General features: G+C 36.7%; 1 protein-coding gene across 1 annotated transcript in view; it reads right to left on the bottom strand.

The window, feature by feature from the left end:
- tafa5b (TAFA chemokine like family member 5b) overlaps positions 1-17241 on the bottom strand; it is a 125586-nt gene extending 108345 nt beyond the window's left edge. The window contains exon 1 of the mRNA XM_068217547.1: positions 17160-17241. Coding sequence (XP_068073648.1) covers positions 17160-17217 — 58 coding nt within the window. The 5' untranslated portion in view covers positions 17218-17241. The remainder of the gene's footprint in view (positions 1-17159) is intronic.
- Positions 17242-18788: the final 1547 nt, after the last annotated feature.

The raw sequence follows: 18788 nt of genomic DNA on the forward strand, positions 1-18788 counted from the left end.
CTTCTACTTACGGATGATGAAGACCACTGAGCTCATTGGATCTTTTAGAGCAGCATAACTTTTTTGTAACCTTCCCCAGCCTTGTCTCTCGAGACAATCCTGTCTCGGAGGTCTACCGACAATTCCTTTGTCTTCATGCTTGGTTTGTGCTTTAACATGCACTGGGACCTTCTATAGACAGGTATATGCCTTTTCAAATCATGTCCAATCAACTGAATTTACCAAAGGTGAACTCCAATAAAGCTGCTGAAACATCTTAAGAATGATCATTGGAAACAGAATGTATCTGAGCTCAAATTAGATCTTCACGGCAAAGGCTGTGAATACTTGTGTACATGTGATTTTTTAGGGTTTTATTTTTAATAAATTTGCAACAATTTTAAAAATTCTTTTGTCACATTGTCATTATGGGGTATTGTGTGTAGAATTTATAGGAAATAAATTTATTTAATCCATTTAGGAAAAAAAGCTTTAACATAAAAAATAAAAAAAATGGAAAAAAGTAAAGTGCTATGAATACTTTCCGGATGCAATGTAAGTGTTTCACAGATGTACGGGTTTGAATGTATCGTCATTTCATTGATGTTTTTTTTTTGAGAATTCATGAATAGCATTTTATTTTGTGTAAGCTTTTCGTATGTCTTTGAGCATTCAGGAGTACGAAGATACATGTGTCTCCTTAACATTAATGCCAGTGTTTCATGTCAGGGTTTTAAAGTTTAATTCAAGCCTTACATGGCAACTAATACTCACAAATTCACCCTTTACTAACAACAAAGTGCATATGTGATGCAAGTGAAAGACTAATTTCACAGCTTCAGTGGTTATAACAGGAGTCTTTATGAAAGTGCATACATAAATGCTTCTCAACTCAACATTATCATATCAATGTATATCAGTATACACTGTTTATTAGAGCATAATGAGGCACTGTTTGTTCATTTTCAGTGATTCAGTGTGTTTGGAAGGCTTGTGTAAAAAAAAAAGGATTTTAAGTCAATTTAATTGCTGAATGAAAACATTTTTTTTGACAGTTATTCATTCTTTAAACTGTTTAAACTGTTTCACTGAATGATTTATTGAAGATGTTTATAATTCATCAAAATGTTTGCTTGTTGCTGTGTTTCTTTTATTTAAGTTTAATAAATTACAATAAAACAACTCGAAAGAGCTTTAACATTGCACCTAACACTGTGTGATCATCTTCATTAATTAATTCCAAATGTAATTTGGAATCGGGAGGAAGGTAGAAATGCTTTTGTACTGTTAACACTGCATTAAAGGGAGCATCAGATTGATAATATATTTATTTATTCATTTATTGCATTCAGTTAGGTCTCTGGAATGTTTCATAAAAGCTGAAAAAAATGTCAGTTAGTTATATAAATCTGTCATCCAGGGAGCAGTTTCAATTTGCCAGCCTCTGAGGAAACAAGGCTAGCATGCAAACAAATGTGTTAAACATACTCTATATTCATCTGTTATTTGAATCAGAGGCTATGCTAACATAAATGTTTCTGTAATTGTTAAATTTATTTTGTATTTAAAAAGCTAGTCATCATTTTAACAAATTACACAGAGGACTAAAAAATAGTTGGATCAGTTGGACAATCTGCAAAACCCTTTTAAACTGAAAGCACATGCATGCCTTCCAGGATATAAATGTGTAGCCACAACACACTTTTGAATGTTTTACTTCCACTTTCGAATTTGTCAACCCAGGCTTGTACCTCTATATACATTTCTGGAGAGCTCCAAATACGTCCCAGGAGCATTTTTTTTTTTTTTTTTGCAAATCCACCAGAGGCCACTGTTTGCGCATTTTCAAATCTCAAATTTCTCTCGCATGTGCCGTTTGCGCCTGCTCTTCTTGCATAAATCTAGCGAAGGCCGCTGTCGACTCAACTCAAATCGCCAAACATGCAACAAAGCCTGTGAATCATGATAACAAACACATAACGTTGCGTTATAAACAGCTTAATACTGCTTGCCATGCACGGACGCAGTCTCACCCAGTCATTGGGTCTCACAGCTTGGCCATCCGTGCATTCGGAAAGCATGTGAATAATTAGGCAGGAATAAGAAAACTCTTATCCAATGAGAAGCATAATATTGAGAAAGAATAATGATGAGAAACCAACACGTCATCACTACACTTGCAGATTCGAGCTACGTCACCCATTTTGATCTCGCCCCAAAAAATTATTTTAAAGGGTCATGACATCCCCCACTTTCAGTTCAAGTCTACCTCAGAATTTTTTCAAAAAATGCATCATAATAGGCGTGGAGCTCCGCTATCAGAGGCAGGAGTGGCCGTGGCTAGCAGATCAGGGGAGAAAGAGGGCAGCGAACAACTGTTGTCAGTTGGCTCACAAAATGAGGCACAAACCGTAAGAAGATCCATGGCTTTATAGTTTGCAAAGTTAAAATGCAAAGAAATAAACAGTAATATAATACCCTGCTACATTTGTCATTTGTGATTTCATGTACACATAACTACAATTTATATCTTTATAAAGATAATCGTGTTCATGTATACACTATAAATGAGGACTTCAATGAGGATTTTTTTATTATTATTATTATTATTTTTATTTTTATTTTTTGCAGTTTATTCTGATGAATCTCTTACCCAAAGAGCACCGACACATTATTTAAGCTACCCCTAGGCTCTTTTTGTTTGATTTCAGATCTTAACTCTGTTGGATTTGCTTTGTTTTGTCAACCCAAATCTTACTCTGCAAGTTTGTTCAACTTTTTTGAAACAGGACTATGAAAACACTGTGCTTTGTTTATAAACAAACAGTAAGAATTTGAGACAAAACTAGAACAGTGATAAAAATACAGGAATTAAATTAGCTTTTTCGCACTCAGCTTTTTAGTCCAACAATTAAAAAACGTTATATCTGTTGGCTATACTCTAATGCTACAATCTTTATCTAAATAGTTTGTCTGCTGCATTCATCTAATCATTAAAATGACTCTACAAGTATGTAAGTTTTAAGAATGTACGGCAGGAATACTAAGAATTAATTCTCCAGGTAGATCATGAGTTGTGTGAAGTAAAGTAAAGACAAGTTCTCCTGGGGTCCGGGAGTTTGTATTTGAGTTTGCAATCATACAGCATGAAAGAAATATCAAAGAAGTTCTTCTCACGCCAGAGATATGTGGATGTGCATGTATGCATCTGTGTAAAAGTGCAGAGGGGAATACGTTATAAAAGTTCAGGTATGGTATGGTATGTTCACTGGCATTGTTTAATGTCACTTCTTGAAAGACTTGTGCTGTGCTGTGAAAAATGTTTAACAAAAAAAGGATGTAAAACAAACACAGTTTTATACCATATTTTACAAAATAAATAAATCCCACAGCGAATGAGAATGGAAGAAAATCCGCCATGTTTTCTCACTGACACTGAAATACAGAAACGGCAAGACATTCTAATACTTTCCACTCCTAATTACAAATATGCAGTGCCTTTCATGAGCATTTAAAGTGATATTTTACCCCCTAAAAATACAAATCTGTCTTCATTTACCCTTTCTTGAAAACTTTAAGATTTTTTGTTCTGCTGAACACAAAGGAAGATTCTGAAGATTGTTCTGAAACCTGTAACCACTGACATGCATGGGAAAAACAAACACTATCGAAGTCAATGGTTACAGGATTCCAACATTTCAAGTGCAATAATCTTATTAATTGCAATCATTTGAATAATTTTTTAATGTCATCTTTAAATGTATACTTGCATGTCACATAACCTGCTTTCTGAAATTACCCCAGCTACATACATACACATGTAACCTAGCAGTCCTACTGCACCCAACTTGCTCTAAGTTGTGATCGAACCGGTGAGTCTTTGCATGGTAGCTGGTTGCTAACAAGGAGGCTAAAGACCATGGCCTCTAGCGCTAGAGCACGTTTAGAGGTCAGAGAAGTGAGGTTTACCTTCATAGCACTTCGTTAGCTGGCCTTTGTTACACTCATCCCCCTAAACCTCACTGGCATCCCAGACAAGCCCTCACGTGTAACCCACCAGCTCTACCCCAATTAACCCGCTCTGAATTGGGATTGAACCGGCAATTCTTTGCAGGGGTCGGTTGCTCTATCAAGGAGGGTAAGGACCATGGCCTTTAACGTTTGTCGCTAGGGTACTCTTAGAGGTTAAAGCACTGAGGTTTAGCTGCATAGCACTGCGCTAGCTGGCCTCTGTTACACTCACCCCCCTAAACCTCACTCGTATCACAGACGGGCCACCACATGTAACCCACCAGTTCTACTGCACCTAACCCGCTCTGAGACCTAGTTTACACTAAGGCATCGTTTTAAAATGCACAAGTTTTGCTACAGTTACGCCATCCGTCCACACTACGCCGGAGTTTTCGAGTGCTAAAAACCAAGCGTTTTGGAAATGCTGAAGAGGCTGTTTTCATTCTGAAACGCTGCTGCTCCGTCTCAGTGTGGATGATGGAAAACGGAGACATCTGAAAACGGAGGCGGGGCTGCCGCCATTCACCTCTCTGATTGGGGCTTTTCCTCAATATTAAGTAGCCTAACACACACAGTTCAGTCCTGCATCCTCTCTTTGTAAGTTCAGACTTCGCAAGTTTGATCAAGGCTGCAATCTCCCCCCTCCTCAGTTTGATAAGTAAAAACAGACAACCGATGACACAGGTAAATCTTTAAAGGGAACAGTGTACTTTATAACTTCATTCACATCACCCTGGCTACGTTGTTTCACTTTCTCAACAATAAAATGAAAACATGATTTAAGAAACTGCCTATTTTCATTTTGATATTAGCAACTTAACAGATAGCAGAAATGTTGAGGCGTCGTGCTGCATATATGAGCGTCATTTTCACTGTGTGGATATTTATAGCAAAATGGAGTCTATAACAACTTCTTCCTTTCAATTTCAGTGAAAATACGAAGCACACCCTCTCTTTTGCTGAATATCAGTTTTAATAATCAATAATGGCCATTATAAAAGTATAACATATAATAAGTTTATACATTATAGGAAATAAAGGCAAGCGATCAGTCAACATACAGAATGTATATGGATTAATCCTTAACTTATCTTTGCGCTCAGCCAAAACACGTTACCTGAGAACAAGTAATAGATTCTAATGACCAAAGTCGGGGAATATGTCGTTAGATATAGACAACAAGATGAATGAAATATCACGTTTAATAAATATAGTGAGATTAGATGCAGCGGGAAATGCTTAATGAGCAGTCCGACAAACAGAGCTATCATCTGGGTAGATAGGCTGCAGCGCTTGCCCGAGAGTGTGTGAGTGTAGTCACGTGATGTGCGTTTTCAGTGTTTTGGTGTGGACGGACAGCAGTTCAGAAACACTGGGTGAAATGCTAGTGTGGACTTGGATCCTTTTCATTCTAAAACGCAGTTTTACTAGTGTAAACGGGGCCTGAGTTGAGATTGAACCGGCGATACTTTGCATTGTAGTCAGTTGCTCTAACAAGGAGGCTAATGGCCATGGCATCTAGTGTCTTTCGCTAGAGCAACTTTAGAGGTCAGAAGAGTGATTTTTTTCTCGCTAGCTCCTCCTTCGCTAGCTAGCTTCAGTTACACATACATAAAAAAATCCTAGGCAATCCAGTCTATGGTTGTTTTATAAGTTTAAAACTACTAAAATTGAAATTTGATTTAAAATTTAAATCAAAGCATGAGGTGCCAAAAGATTCCCACTGCCAACACTGACTGTCATTAGCTGCATCTAAATTAAATTGAGTACCTCCATACTGTATAGTACGCTAAAAATAGCATACGAGTTGAGTAGTATGTCTGAAAAACAGTATGTAAGAAGTAACCAGATGACCTACTACTTCCGACGAGATTCAAACGTGAGCATAGGAAGGAATGCTACGCTTCCCATGATGCCCTGCAAGAGAATTCATGAATAGGAGTGAAGCGATGCAACTGACGTGGGTAGGTCACATGATCATGACAAAATGGTGGATGTAAAGCGTCCGAGTTCCATTCATACTACTCACATTCACACTGTATAGAACGTACTTTTCTAATGGTCAAGTGGTACATTTGAATTCAAAACCAGTACTGAGTAGTGAGCCATTTCGGATGTAACCAATCTGTCTGCAATGTGGAATGTTTATAAGGGCTGCTGAAACACAGTTTAGCATTGAAATTTAAAGAACAGAAACAAAATGTTCTCTAATTATATTTAAAAGGGTGTTTTCAAGTTCTATTAGTTGTATGAGTTTGATGATTCTCACCCTATAATTGATCAATTACTTCATTGTGCCAGAAACAAAGTGTATCTGATTTAATTATTAGCAATATAATTAGCTACTTAAATGAGTTTTAGCTTAGAAAGCTAGTTTTGGAACAGCTCCCCACTGTTCTTGTGCTTACTTTATTTGATACAAATGCGAGCTATTAGTGGCGGTTATTTTGCTAATATTTCTTAATAACCAGTTCCTCAATGATCTGCTTCAGTGTTCACTTGAGGGAACGCCTTTATAGGGGGGCTAAGGCTCAGGTAATAAAAATCCAAAGTTAGCATTACTGCTCTCTTGCTTCTCAGCTACTTGGAGAGTCTTTTCCACTCTTTGCATCTGAAGAGCCATTTTAATGAATCCCATCCATGCTCTTAAAACGTTAAAGAAGCAACTTCAAGAATCCCCCGCCCCATGAGAGCCCTTGAGCAGTGAGTGCCGTCAGAGACATCCACTGTCTCATAAGCACTTTAAAAGAGGGGGCTTCTTAGAAATGTAATGTTTTTAAGCATAAGGATGTTTAAAAGAATGCTAACCCCACCTCCTCACATGCACAATAAAACAGGCTGTTTTGTCACACATGACAAAAAAAAATTTATTTAGTTATTATTGTCATCATTTAAAATACAGCAAATGGTTAAACATTTCTTTGTTTTCCATGCACCTCTTGTTATAAAACTGCTGTTATTATTGATTTTTTTTTTTTTTATTTAGTCCTGTAGGGTCCAGCCAGTTGGTCCAATGACGGTATCCAATGGTGGATGAAAGTTCACTGTATGTTCGGTCTTTCCAGTGCACAATGTTGATTTATATTAAAATTAACTCATATCTGACTCCAATTTTAGTATGAGATGGTTTAGAATATTAATATGTTTATCCTCGTTTTATCTGACTCCAATTATAAAACATTGATAAGATTATTTTGTTTCCTTTCACATTATTTTAGATTATGATTGAATATTCTTTTGATTTGTTATTATACCTTATTCTCATTTACTCAGATTCCGATAGCATCTCGAGTCTTGCACCGGCAAATTATCAAAGATAAATCCAAGATGAAAAAGATGCATTCCTGACTTTGTAATATACATAACATGGTGCAAGCCATGTTATGGGCTGATCTGGTTAGGCAGAATCGCCCTGAGTTTTTCTCAAACCTTGCCTTAAATAATCCAAGAATTCCCTCAAGGAAGGGGGTGTGTGTAAAAAGTCACACCCTTCACAGTGGTTCAAAAGATGCCTGAAGTTATATATTTATTGTGTTGATTATATCTATTTCTGAGAGAACGAGACCATTGTACCAATCGCACTGAGACATTTCAAATGATATCAAACATGATAGTTAAAGTCAGTTTGGTTAATCTAAAACATTGAAATGACCATATGCGTGAGTTGGGGGGATGAAGCTGAGTTTCAACAATCTCAGATGCAAATGCAGCAGGAACTGGTTTTTCCCGCATTCCCCCCTGGTGGGTTGTGAAGTCACCAGTCTCTGTTTTCAGCTCATGTTTTGAATTGTCAAAGATATCAGAATATTTGCAATATTTCAATTCTTACAGTCCTATTGTATGTCTCAAGCACAGTTCAGTAGACTACAACTCTTATAAATAAAAAAATAATAATAATTGTAAAATCATTAATAAATACCTCAGGCCTAATTTTTTTTAATGACTATTTTGGCAAATGACAATATTTTTGTTTGCTACATGTCAAAAAAACATAGAAACATGATATATATTTTTTGCTGAAAACCATGTCCTTTGGTGGCGTGATCATTTTAAATCAGGCAATAAAGATCATTGGATTAAAGCACGCTGTGAATGGTAAAGTCTAGAAAGTAGACAACTGCGATTGGAAGTTAACAAGGATTATATATATTATAAAAAATACAATTACAGTACAACAATAATTACTGTTTTTTTACATTACCATAAGGGTTAGGATCATGGGCGTTGCTAGGCCTATTTTAGGGGGGCTGTAGCCCCCCTATATTTCTATTCAGCTCACCTAAAACTTTTCAGATTAGCTTAAAAACTGTAGACCAAATTGTCGTCTCTCTCATTTGATATGAAGACGGCGGCAGAATTCGGCTCCTCCCTGACTTTCGCTTTTTATTTGATCAGCAAACAACAGCTGTGCAGATCAAGAGAACAAGGTGATGTGTTTATCGATAAATTGTTATAAAATATGCTTATTTGCAGTTCTTTTCTATGGGCACACTTGTATCACCCCAATGTCATTTGGGATCAATCGGGTTTCCAATCCACTGTTTCCTCAGTGCTGTGATCACGGCTGTTTCTTCCAGCGAAAATGTAACTCTTAACGAACATTTTATGATTTTTATTTCCAAATGAACTACCATTATAAAACACATTACAGTGCATGTTGCATTATCTTTACCACAGTCATGCACAGAAAGGATTAAACACAGTGACAGAAGCACTTGGTGAATGTACTCATGTTAACTGTCAGAGATAGATACTGACAGAGATAGAAACATCATGTGTTGTCTTGTATTAAAATATTTCCTATTTTAATATTATGATTTAGTTCGTGAAATATGTGAATTAGTTAAGAATATATATATATATATATATATATATATATATATATATATATATATATATATATATATATATATATATATATATATTTATCAACCCAAGCTCATTCTGGAAACGTAGCCCCGCGGATGTTTCTGGAGACCGCGATTTCCGCGGCCGGAGGAACGTAAGGCCGCGTTTAGTTTTTTCGAGCGAACGCTGCGGGGCGGTGTGGCGCCGATCCGCCCCTCCTCTTCGCGCTCGCCGGCCGACGGCTCGCCTTCGAGTGGAGGGCTTTCCCGATGCAACCAGTTTGTCCGCTTAGCTCACAGCGTTGCGTCGGCGGAGCGGAGGCCCCGGAGGAGGAGGAGGAGCTGGCCGTGGGGACGACGACCGGGATCGAGTCCGTGGAACAGCGGTTCCGGAAATCAAGTAAGACGAAAAACGGAATCCAAAAAATAAGGGCGAGAATGCGGCGGGATCCAAAAACGCGGTCAAAATCGAAGACGATGACTTTTGCTTTTTTTTTCTGGGCGGCTTTTGTGAACCAACGCTCGGGTTTATGGAAAGAGGAGGAGGAGGAGGAAGAGGAGGAGTAGAGACAGTAATTAAATACAATGAATGGATAATTTAGAAAAATTATATAAATAATTTTTAACTTCTGGCCACAGCAACAAAATTATGGCGTGCACCTGTTCAGTTTTTTTCTCGGAATTTTTGCAATCACTACAAAACAGTTATGTTTTTTGTCCTTTGGTGTGACACCCCATTTTATCGTAAATGCCCAAGACCAAGTAATAGATAATTATTTTCTTAATAATTTCATATGTAATAAATAACTAATAATAACTCCTTACATTTACATAGCACTTTTCTGGACACTCAAAAGTGTTTTACCCATTTTAGGCAGAATCTTATTATCACCCATGAGTGTGCAGCATCAACCTGGATAGCACGACGACAGCCATAGTGCACCAGACTGCACACCACATACCAGCTGATTGATGGACAGAAGCCAGTGGGCAAATTTGGCCTGGATGCTGGGGTTAAACCTTTACTCTTTTTTGAAAGACATCCTGGAATTTTTAATGACCACTGCGAGTCAGGACTTTGGTTTAATGTCTCATTTGAAAGATTGTGCTCACTGAGTAGTGTAGATTCCCCATCAATATACTGGGGCGTTAAGACCCACAAGTTAAGCGTTCCCTGCTGGTCTTACTAACATTACTTCTGGCAGCAACCTAGCTTTCCTGTGAGGTCTCCCATCCAGGTACTGACAGGGTGCAGCCTAGTGCTGAAGATCTTTGCCTGGGTTCAGGTTTAATTTCTATCATTTTAGATGGGGTCTGCCGGGCTTGGCTTGCGCAGTAAATGAACAGCCATGTGATGCATTTCTAATAGTGCGAGAAAGTAATTAAATCGTTTGTTACAACATTAAATTCCCTCCCTGCAAAAGTAAAACAAAAGATGACGGAGACGTCAAAAAGAATGAATTTTGACTGCAGTCAGACCAGCCACCAGTTCAGAAAGAACCTGTCATTCTAGCCGCAAAGGTATTTTGGCGGTCACTCATACACTGCGTCTTACAGTAGACAGCACAGCAAGCTGACAGGGAAGATGACGAGGCCACTCGCTACATTGAAACTGCTGTCATGGAAAATTAAATGGATGTTCTTGATTGGTAAAAGATCAACAAACAATCCTACCCAAAAGTTGCAAAATTAGCCAAATCTATGCATCTCGGCCTGTAGCAGCAGCAGTGAAAGGGTTTTTTTTAATATTCAGCTTCACCATTGCCTTAATGCTAGATTGTGAAGAGATGTGGCGAAACAAATCTCGCAGAGCCTTTATCTTAATTTTGTTATAGCCAAATTTATTTTTATTTAATTTGTTAAGAAAGACTTATTTTTATTGGTCTGTTGGCTAATTTAAAGGCTAAGTTTATGTACATAGAGTGCTGAGATGTTACGATGTTACAGAGGACGTATTTTATTTCTTTGTTCCAACTTCCAATTGGCCTATTCACCTTATTCTGTGCCGACGAGCGGGCGCAGCCTTTTGAAACTTCTGGTCTCATTCACTTCAATTCATTTTTAGACGTTAAAAACTGCTCGTTACGCTGCTTGATGTGGCAAACTTATATTTCCTTATTATATTATTCTACTTGGTCTGTATAGTCATGCAAACATTTGTTTGTAGAGTAAGTAGTTTGACCATTTTCTGCCGTTTATTATCCCTAGTCATTTCTCCCTCAGGCGACTGAATCGGAAGTTCTAAAACAATCGAGAAAACAGGCGCACATTTTAGAAAAAGGTCAATAGCCAACGTTTGTTACTAATAAATTATGTTAAAACATATGAATGACTTATTCTTGAAAAAAGGTAAAAGAGCTGTGTGCCTGTGCACATTTGAAAAATGTCGGGCTATAAACAGGTTCGAGCTTTAAAAAGCTGTCAATCAAAATGTACCTGTCTGGCTCAGGCCGAATTCTGTAGGGCTTGGGCCCTATCGGGCCTAATTTTGTGCCTGGATTGGCTAATCAGGATGACTGGGAGAATTCCCGGTGGGCCAGTCCATTTTTTGTCCGCGAGGGTCGGTGACCCTAGCTGCTTGCACTCTCAGCAGTCACACTTCTTTCATTTTTGAAAAAGTCTCAAAAGGTATTTGACCATAGTCTCACTCTTTTTATATATTATTTTGCCGCAGCTCCGCTTGTTTTATTTATTTTCTCGCAGCCCCGTGAGCAAAATGCAGCCCACAGGGTAATGATGTAAATATCATCGTTCAATCCCAAACAGCGGCACCTTAGTGAATATAAGAATTCGAATAATTAATATTAATGAATAATACACCTGCTCAATGAAAATCAGATGAATCACATTCATAAATCTGATGTAACTTGATCAGAAATCTGAAATTTTTTTTCCCACCATAACATCGCCATTGTGGTCTAGTGGTCAGCACGTTGATTTAAGACGCCGCTGACATGTGTGAATTTCACCTAAATCATTATTATTTAATTTTTTTCATTTTTATTGTTAAGACATATAATACTGTGAGGGCTGTTGAACATTTAAAGTTCTAAAGCAGCTGTTTTCTTGAAAAAGATGTGGTAGTGTTATTAGAAACTGAAATGGAAACGACCTTATTTTAATATAGTCAGTCGTGATTGAGGTGGGCCGGTCTGGCTTGAAACTCCAGGGCTGAAGGCTGATTTATACTTCTGCGTTAAACGCCAGCGTATGCTACGGCGCTGATGCATAGCCCTTCACCGTGGCCGTCGGCGTTGCTGACGTGCACCTCTCAAAAAATATAAATACACGTCGCAACCATGCGTAGCGCAAGCTCTGTGATTGGTCGGCTTGGTAGCGCTGACGAGTCTGGGCGGAACCGAGAGCCGCGTGAATGGTGCAAGCCTGATGAAGCGATTGTTTACAAGTGTGGAGTCCCGTGAAGGAGCTCCGGATGGAAAGTTTTGTTTTGTGTTTACCTCATAGTTAAAGTTGTTGCACGTCCGCCGGTTTGTGCCTCAAAATGAGCAAGTTTGAGCCACTTGTACATCCCGGAAGTGTTCAGGAAAAGCTAAACCGCAGCGAAGAAACTCGACACAGAGAAACATTTACACCTCACTGCCAACTAGCGTTTCGGAAGTGTTAATGAAGACCAACAGAGACAGCGCGCAGAAGTATAAATGCACAGCTACGCGCGTTGCATGCACCGTGGGTTTTGCCGGTCACTTGATGCAAAAGTATAAACCAGGCTTGAAAAGGAGTCCCACTCCGGCCCTGGGCCCGATTACAGCTCTAGTGCAACCCTGCTTAGCTTCAGTGAGCAACGATGTGGGAGAAAATAAAAGACACTATTTGATGTGTTCAACAATGAGGATAAGTCATCTCATCTCATCTCATCTCATGTGATTAGTATATTATTAAGAGTTGTGTTTCTTATTTTTTGCAATAAATGTCACACCATAGGACGTATTAAAGTATAATTAAGTCAAATGTTTTTAAAAATAAAATAAATAATTGATAAAATTAGTGATCTCTTATATTTTCTCAAACAAAGTCAAAATTATTAGCCCCCTTTTGATTTTTTTTTCTCTTTTAAATATTTCTCAAATGATTTTTAACAGAGCAAGGAAATTTTCACAGTATGTCTGATAATATGTTTTCTTCTAGAAAAAGTCTTATTTGTTTTATTTCGGCTACAATGAAGGCAGTTATTAATTTTTTTTAATTATTTTTGGGACAAAATTATTAGCCCCTTTAAGCTAATTTTTTTCGATAATCTACAGAACAAACCATCATTATACAATAACTTGCCTAATTACCCTAACCTGCCTAGTTCACCTTAATAACCCAGTTAAGCCTTTAAATGTCACTTTAAGCTGTATAGAAGTGTCTTGAAAAATATCTAGTAAAAATATTTACTGTCATCATGGCAATGATAAAATAAATCAGTTATTAGAAATGAGTTCTTAAAACTATTATGCTTAGAAATGTGCTGAAACAATCTTCCCTCTGTTAAACAGAAATTGGGGGAAAAAATAAACAGGGGCCCTAATAATTTAGGGGGGCTAATGATTCTGACTTCAACTGTACATCTTTTTTCTTCAATAAAAGGTATTTTACCACAAAATAAAATCATTTTTACTGCCTATTTATCAACTATGTCTGGACATTATGGAGAAAATATAGAAAATATACAAATAATAAATAGCTGCTTCTATGCAAGTGCTCTTCATAGGTGCTCTGCATAATGAGTCTGTAGGTCAAGAGGCACCTGCTCTCTGCTGGTCATCAAAGATATTGCATAACTTGATTTTCAAAAGCCGGAGAACTATACAGGTGGATTAAAGGAGTATGGCGTGTCAGCTCTGGAATAACAACTTCTTAAAGTCTTATTATTTTGTATTCTTATGTTCTGACTCAGCACACCACTCAATATACTGTACATTACTTTTCTTTCCAATTCTGAGTGATTCAGCTCGTTTGTGCACTGTGTCCGCTGGTTAGAAAGCAGATTTTTTTTGTTTAATTTTTAAAACAGATGGCCTGTCTCCAAGCTTATTGTGAGTTATGGACTCTAGTGTATTCTAGCTTTGAAAAGATAAACAACAGCACAAATGCATGGGGAGAAAAGACTGTTGCTGCTACTAATAAAATGATTTTGCTATCTTAGGACCCACTTTAGAAGTCCTAAAATCTGTTGAGGGGGTAAAATGGTGTGTGAATGCTGTCTCCGCAGAGCAATCAATAATGATTTCCATTTACTGGTCTGTCTGAGGAAGAACTAAAGATTTTAATGTACTCCAGTCAATATGCAACGGGAAACTCAGACAAGAATACAGTCCTTCTGAAAGCTACAATGGGCTCTGGCCGTCTGCTCCAGAAATGCTACATCCCCTAATAAAACTGATTAAGGGGTTTTGCCCATTTGCTGAAAGGCCACAGGGGAGGAAGTGTCTGTTTTTGCTGTGTCCTCTAACTAAATGCAATGCAATAGATGCAATCGATAGGACAACACAGCGCTAATGAAGACTCAGGCATTGGGACAGCCACAGCACAGCGGGGCCTGACTCTTGAGTCCCCAAACACCAGGCCGGTAATCTAGTCATATAGAGGAGATGAACTTGATTAACTTAAACGTAGTAAATACACTGACATTTCTCTCTCTCTTTCTCTATTTTTCTAGTATTGTCAAGTCAAGGAAAATCTGACTGTCTAACTATTATTATACCTACCTACTCAATCAATCAATCAATCAATCAATCAATCAATCAATCTATCTATCTGTCTGTCTGTCTGTCTGTCTGTCTGTCTGTCTGTCTGTCTGTCTGTCTGTCTGTCTGTCTGTCTGTCTGTCTGTCTGTCTGCCTGCCTGCCTGCCTGCCTGCCTGCCTGCCTGCCTGCCTTCATCTATGTGAGTACAGATAACAAAATAAAGAATACTGTGACATATTATACCTAAAAACATCCTTATTTGTGGACTGAAATACAGCAGAAACTGTTGTAGTGAGTACTGTACAGTACTGAAGTTCAGGTTTGCAAGAACCTTGACAGCAAATGTGCTGCAATTGAGGTAATATATAAGTTACTTAATGTTATAAAAGGATAGCGTTACAAAATATTGGTAGAGTAAACACTGTCATCTAACACATCTAACAGTCTGAATTATTATTGGTAGATTGAAGTCCACTGTCCAACTTTCTTTGTCTGATATCATCAAAATAAATTTATTCTGATAAATTTAAATGTGACAAACTGAGTTATTTTTACCGTTTTCTAAACTAGAGCAAATGTGATAATGTGAGAATTTAGATTTTTTGGTTTGACTATGTACAGTATTATTAAACGTTATTTGCTATTTAGCAATTGTTCAATCTATCAATCTAGTCATAATGTTGACACAATATATTCATCCGATTTTGCAAACCCCAGCCATAAACCCAACCATCATTTAGGGATGAGCAAATCAAAAATGAATGAATGATATTGTGCAAATTCATACCAATTAGCCACTATATCAATACGTAAGGCCAGATAGAATCTGCAGAAATGTTTTGCTATTTCTGCTAGGACATTTTGTGAAAAAAAAATCTGTGGATTTATGCGGAATGATTTTTGGAGTCGAGCCTCGGCTCAGTTGGCGTTTCTGTGTGGGGTTTGCATGGGTTCGCTTGGGTTTCCTCCGGGTGCTCCGGTTTCCCCCACAGTCCAAAGACATGCAGTACAGGTGAATTGGGTAGGCTAAATTGTCCGTAGTGTATGAGTGTGTGTGTGAAAACTTGCTGGATAAGTTGGCGGTTCACTCTGCTGTGGCGACCCCGGATCAACAAAGGGACTAAGCCGACAAGAAAATGAATGAATGAATGATTTTTGGTGTATCATAACTAAAAACTTATTATATATAAAAAAATTATGCATATTTTAACTGTTATTTAATATTTACAATGCAAATCCAATTCCACCTATTTGGTAAACAAAGCAAGTCTCTCGTATAATATGTCAGACAGAAAATATTACTTTACAAACTGTATTGTACATAAATCATATAAACATGTTCTTATTACCATTATTATATCATAATAATAGTAGTAAAATTAATTTAAAAACTGAATACATATAAGTTTATACACATTTAAACAAGTAAATAGACTCAATAAGGGACTAAAAGTCTGCTGATTTTTGCGAGCAAATTCCATGTGGGCAAGTTATGAATTGTTGGGAGATTGTGTCTGTCATCTGTCTCTACATATCCATCTATTTATCTGTTTATATAAAAGTAGATTAAGAGAATTAATGTAAAGAAATCTATCTATAACTACCCTCTATGAAATAATGGTACCATAACGGAGGTGATACCTTTTCAAAATAACGTTTTTTTGTACCAATATGTACTTTCAAGATATCGATATGGACCGCAGATGCAAATGTGAACCCCAGTAGCAGATTTTCTATCTAAACTATCTATCTATCTATCTATCTATCTATCTATCTATCTATCTATCTATCTATCTATCTATCTATCTATCTATCTATCCATCCATCAATACATTTATTTTCTATACATCTATCTGTCTGATCTGTTTGTTTGTAAAAATGATTGATGAATAATTATGAATAATTGTCTAAAACTATCTGTTTCTATCTATTTATGTATCTTGGTTAAAAATAATAACAACAACAACAACAACAGGGAAAGTTTGTCTAAAATCTCAATGGTTGTATTTCCATTATTTCAGTATCTAGTTTCAGTTTATTTTCAATAAAGCAAACAAATGTCATGAAAGGATTAGAAAAAAAAATCCATAATATAAATGTATCTATCTGTCTGTCTGTTGGTAAAAATGATTGATACAATTTTGAAAATCTGTTTCTGTCTATGTATGTGTCTTGGTTAAAAATATTAACAATTACAACAACGGAATCTTTGTCTAAAATCTAAAATTTCTAAAAAATAAAAATAAAAAAGGTTGTATTTTTATTTGTTTCAGTATGTATCTAGCTATCTTTCAATCCAATATAAATCAAATTAATGTCAATAAAGTATATGATTAGAAAGGAAAAATAAATATAAATTTCTATCTATCTATCTATCTATCTATCTATCTATCTATCTATCTATCTATCTATCTATCTATCTATCTATCTATCTATCTATCTATCTATCTATCTATCTATCTATCTGCACTTGAAATAAAATGGCCTCAAATTCTCGTTTCACACCGAACTTCTCGCATAGCCTCACCAGTTTATAATTGCCGCTGAACTCACAATTACATTATTGACGACCAGTTCTGGGATTGTGGGAATAAATGAAAGCTCTGTACGGCGGAGGAGCGTCGCACTTACCGCAGTACAGGACCAGCAGAGCGCTCAACAGCAGCACAAGCCAGAAAGTTGAGGACATCGTCAGCCACGCATCCCTCCGTCTGCTCCTCTTCCTAAAGGGCGAAGCCATCAAAGTCAGTCTCAATTCTCCAGTCAAATTAGCCTCCAATCAGGCGCTTATAGCCAGCAGCTATTCACGCTTCGGCTTTCGTTTCAAAGTTGCCATGAAGAAACGAGAGAGAAGCGGTGCGACCGTATCCGTGAGGAGAGCTGAGTGAGACTGCAAATGAAGAAGCGGGTCCTCCGTTTGAGATACTGCTGGTGATGTGTTTAAGAATATTCAAGGTAACAACATAAATGGAAAAATGCTTAACAAAGATACTGACAGACCAGTTAAGATTTAAACAAGTTGTACAATTAAAAAAAAAAAGTACTATCTAACATTTTAGGAAGAGAGAAGAAACGCTGCTGCTGTTTCGTCTGACGCCTGTAGAAAAGTGTTTGATAACTGAAGTGCTTTTCATTCTGAGGAAAAGGAGAATCGACTGTTTTGCTTATTGGGGCTTTTTTTTCACAAAGCCAGATTAAATTATGCTTTCCTGAACGAAAGATTTACCTTATAACAGTTATTAAGTCAGTTGAAGTATGTTTGCTTGGACATATTAAATACATAAAACTTTTGAGTATGTTTAATATATTTAATATGAATAAATTAAAATTGAAATAAATATTGACAAACAATCTAATTAAAATGTATTATAAATATATGCTAAATTCATTCATTTATTCTTTTTCTTTTTTCGGCTTAGTCGCTTTATTAATCAGGGGTCGCCACAGCGGAATGAACCGCCAACATTTCCAGCATGTGTTTTTCTGCCACAAACCCAGTACTGGGATATATTCTAAATATATTAAGCAAATGTGAGGCACAACTAAAATATTTTTGAAAAGAGTTTAGAAGAATTTGATTCTATGCTCCTTTCTATGAAACATTTTAGCTATCAAATGCTAATTTTCTTACAATTATATATAATTTATAATATATATATATATATATATATATATAATAAAAGATCAATAATTTTTACCTTTACAGTGTAATTTTGGCTATATTTACCAGTGTAAATTAAAAGGGACCTGTTATGCTTTTTTTTACAAGATTAGAAATAAGTTTCTGATGTCCCTAAAGTGTGTATGTAGTTTCAGCTCAAAATACCCCACAAATAATGTTTTATAACTCTTTGAAACTTATTTTGGTGTTATTTCCACTTTAAATTTAACAGAGATAATGCTCCCAGCCATCTTTGAAATAAAAGGGTGGAGTTACAACTCACCAATGCCTTTGTGTCAGCATAGTGGCAGATTAAAAAAACAATACTAACATCCTTTGCTAATTAGGGAGAGTCTGTGACTAATGGGCGGAGCTTTCTCACATACAAAGGTAGAATGTTTTATGAAGTGTGATTATAAAAAATAAAGTCGATTTTTACCATTAAAAGCTGGTTATATTTACAGACTGTGCCACACAACTGTATTTTTGCATAAAAGATCCCCTTAAAAACTAGTTTTGTCATGCAGGATCATACAGTAATCAACATTTGAAGTGGATAAAAAGACTTTCAAAATTATCCTATGATACGGCTTTTATAA

This window comes from Danio rerio, chromosome 25, assembly GCF_049306965.1.
Source record: "Danio rerio strain Tuebingen ecotype United States chromosome 25, GRCz12tu, whole genome shotgun sequence".
Classification (NCBI taxonomy): Eukaryota; Metazoa; Chordata; class Actinopteri; order Cypriniformes; family Danionidae; genus Danio; species Danio rerio.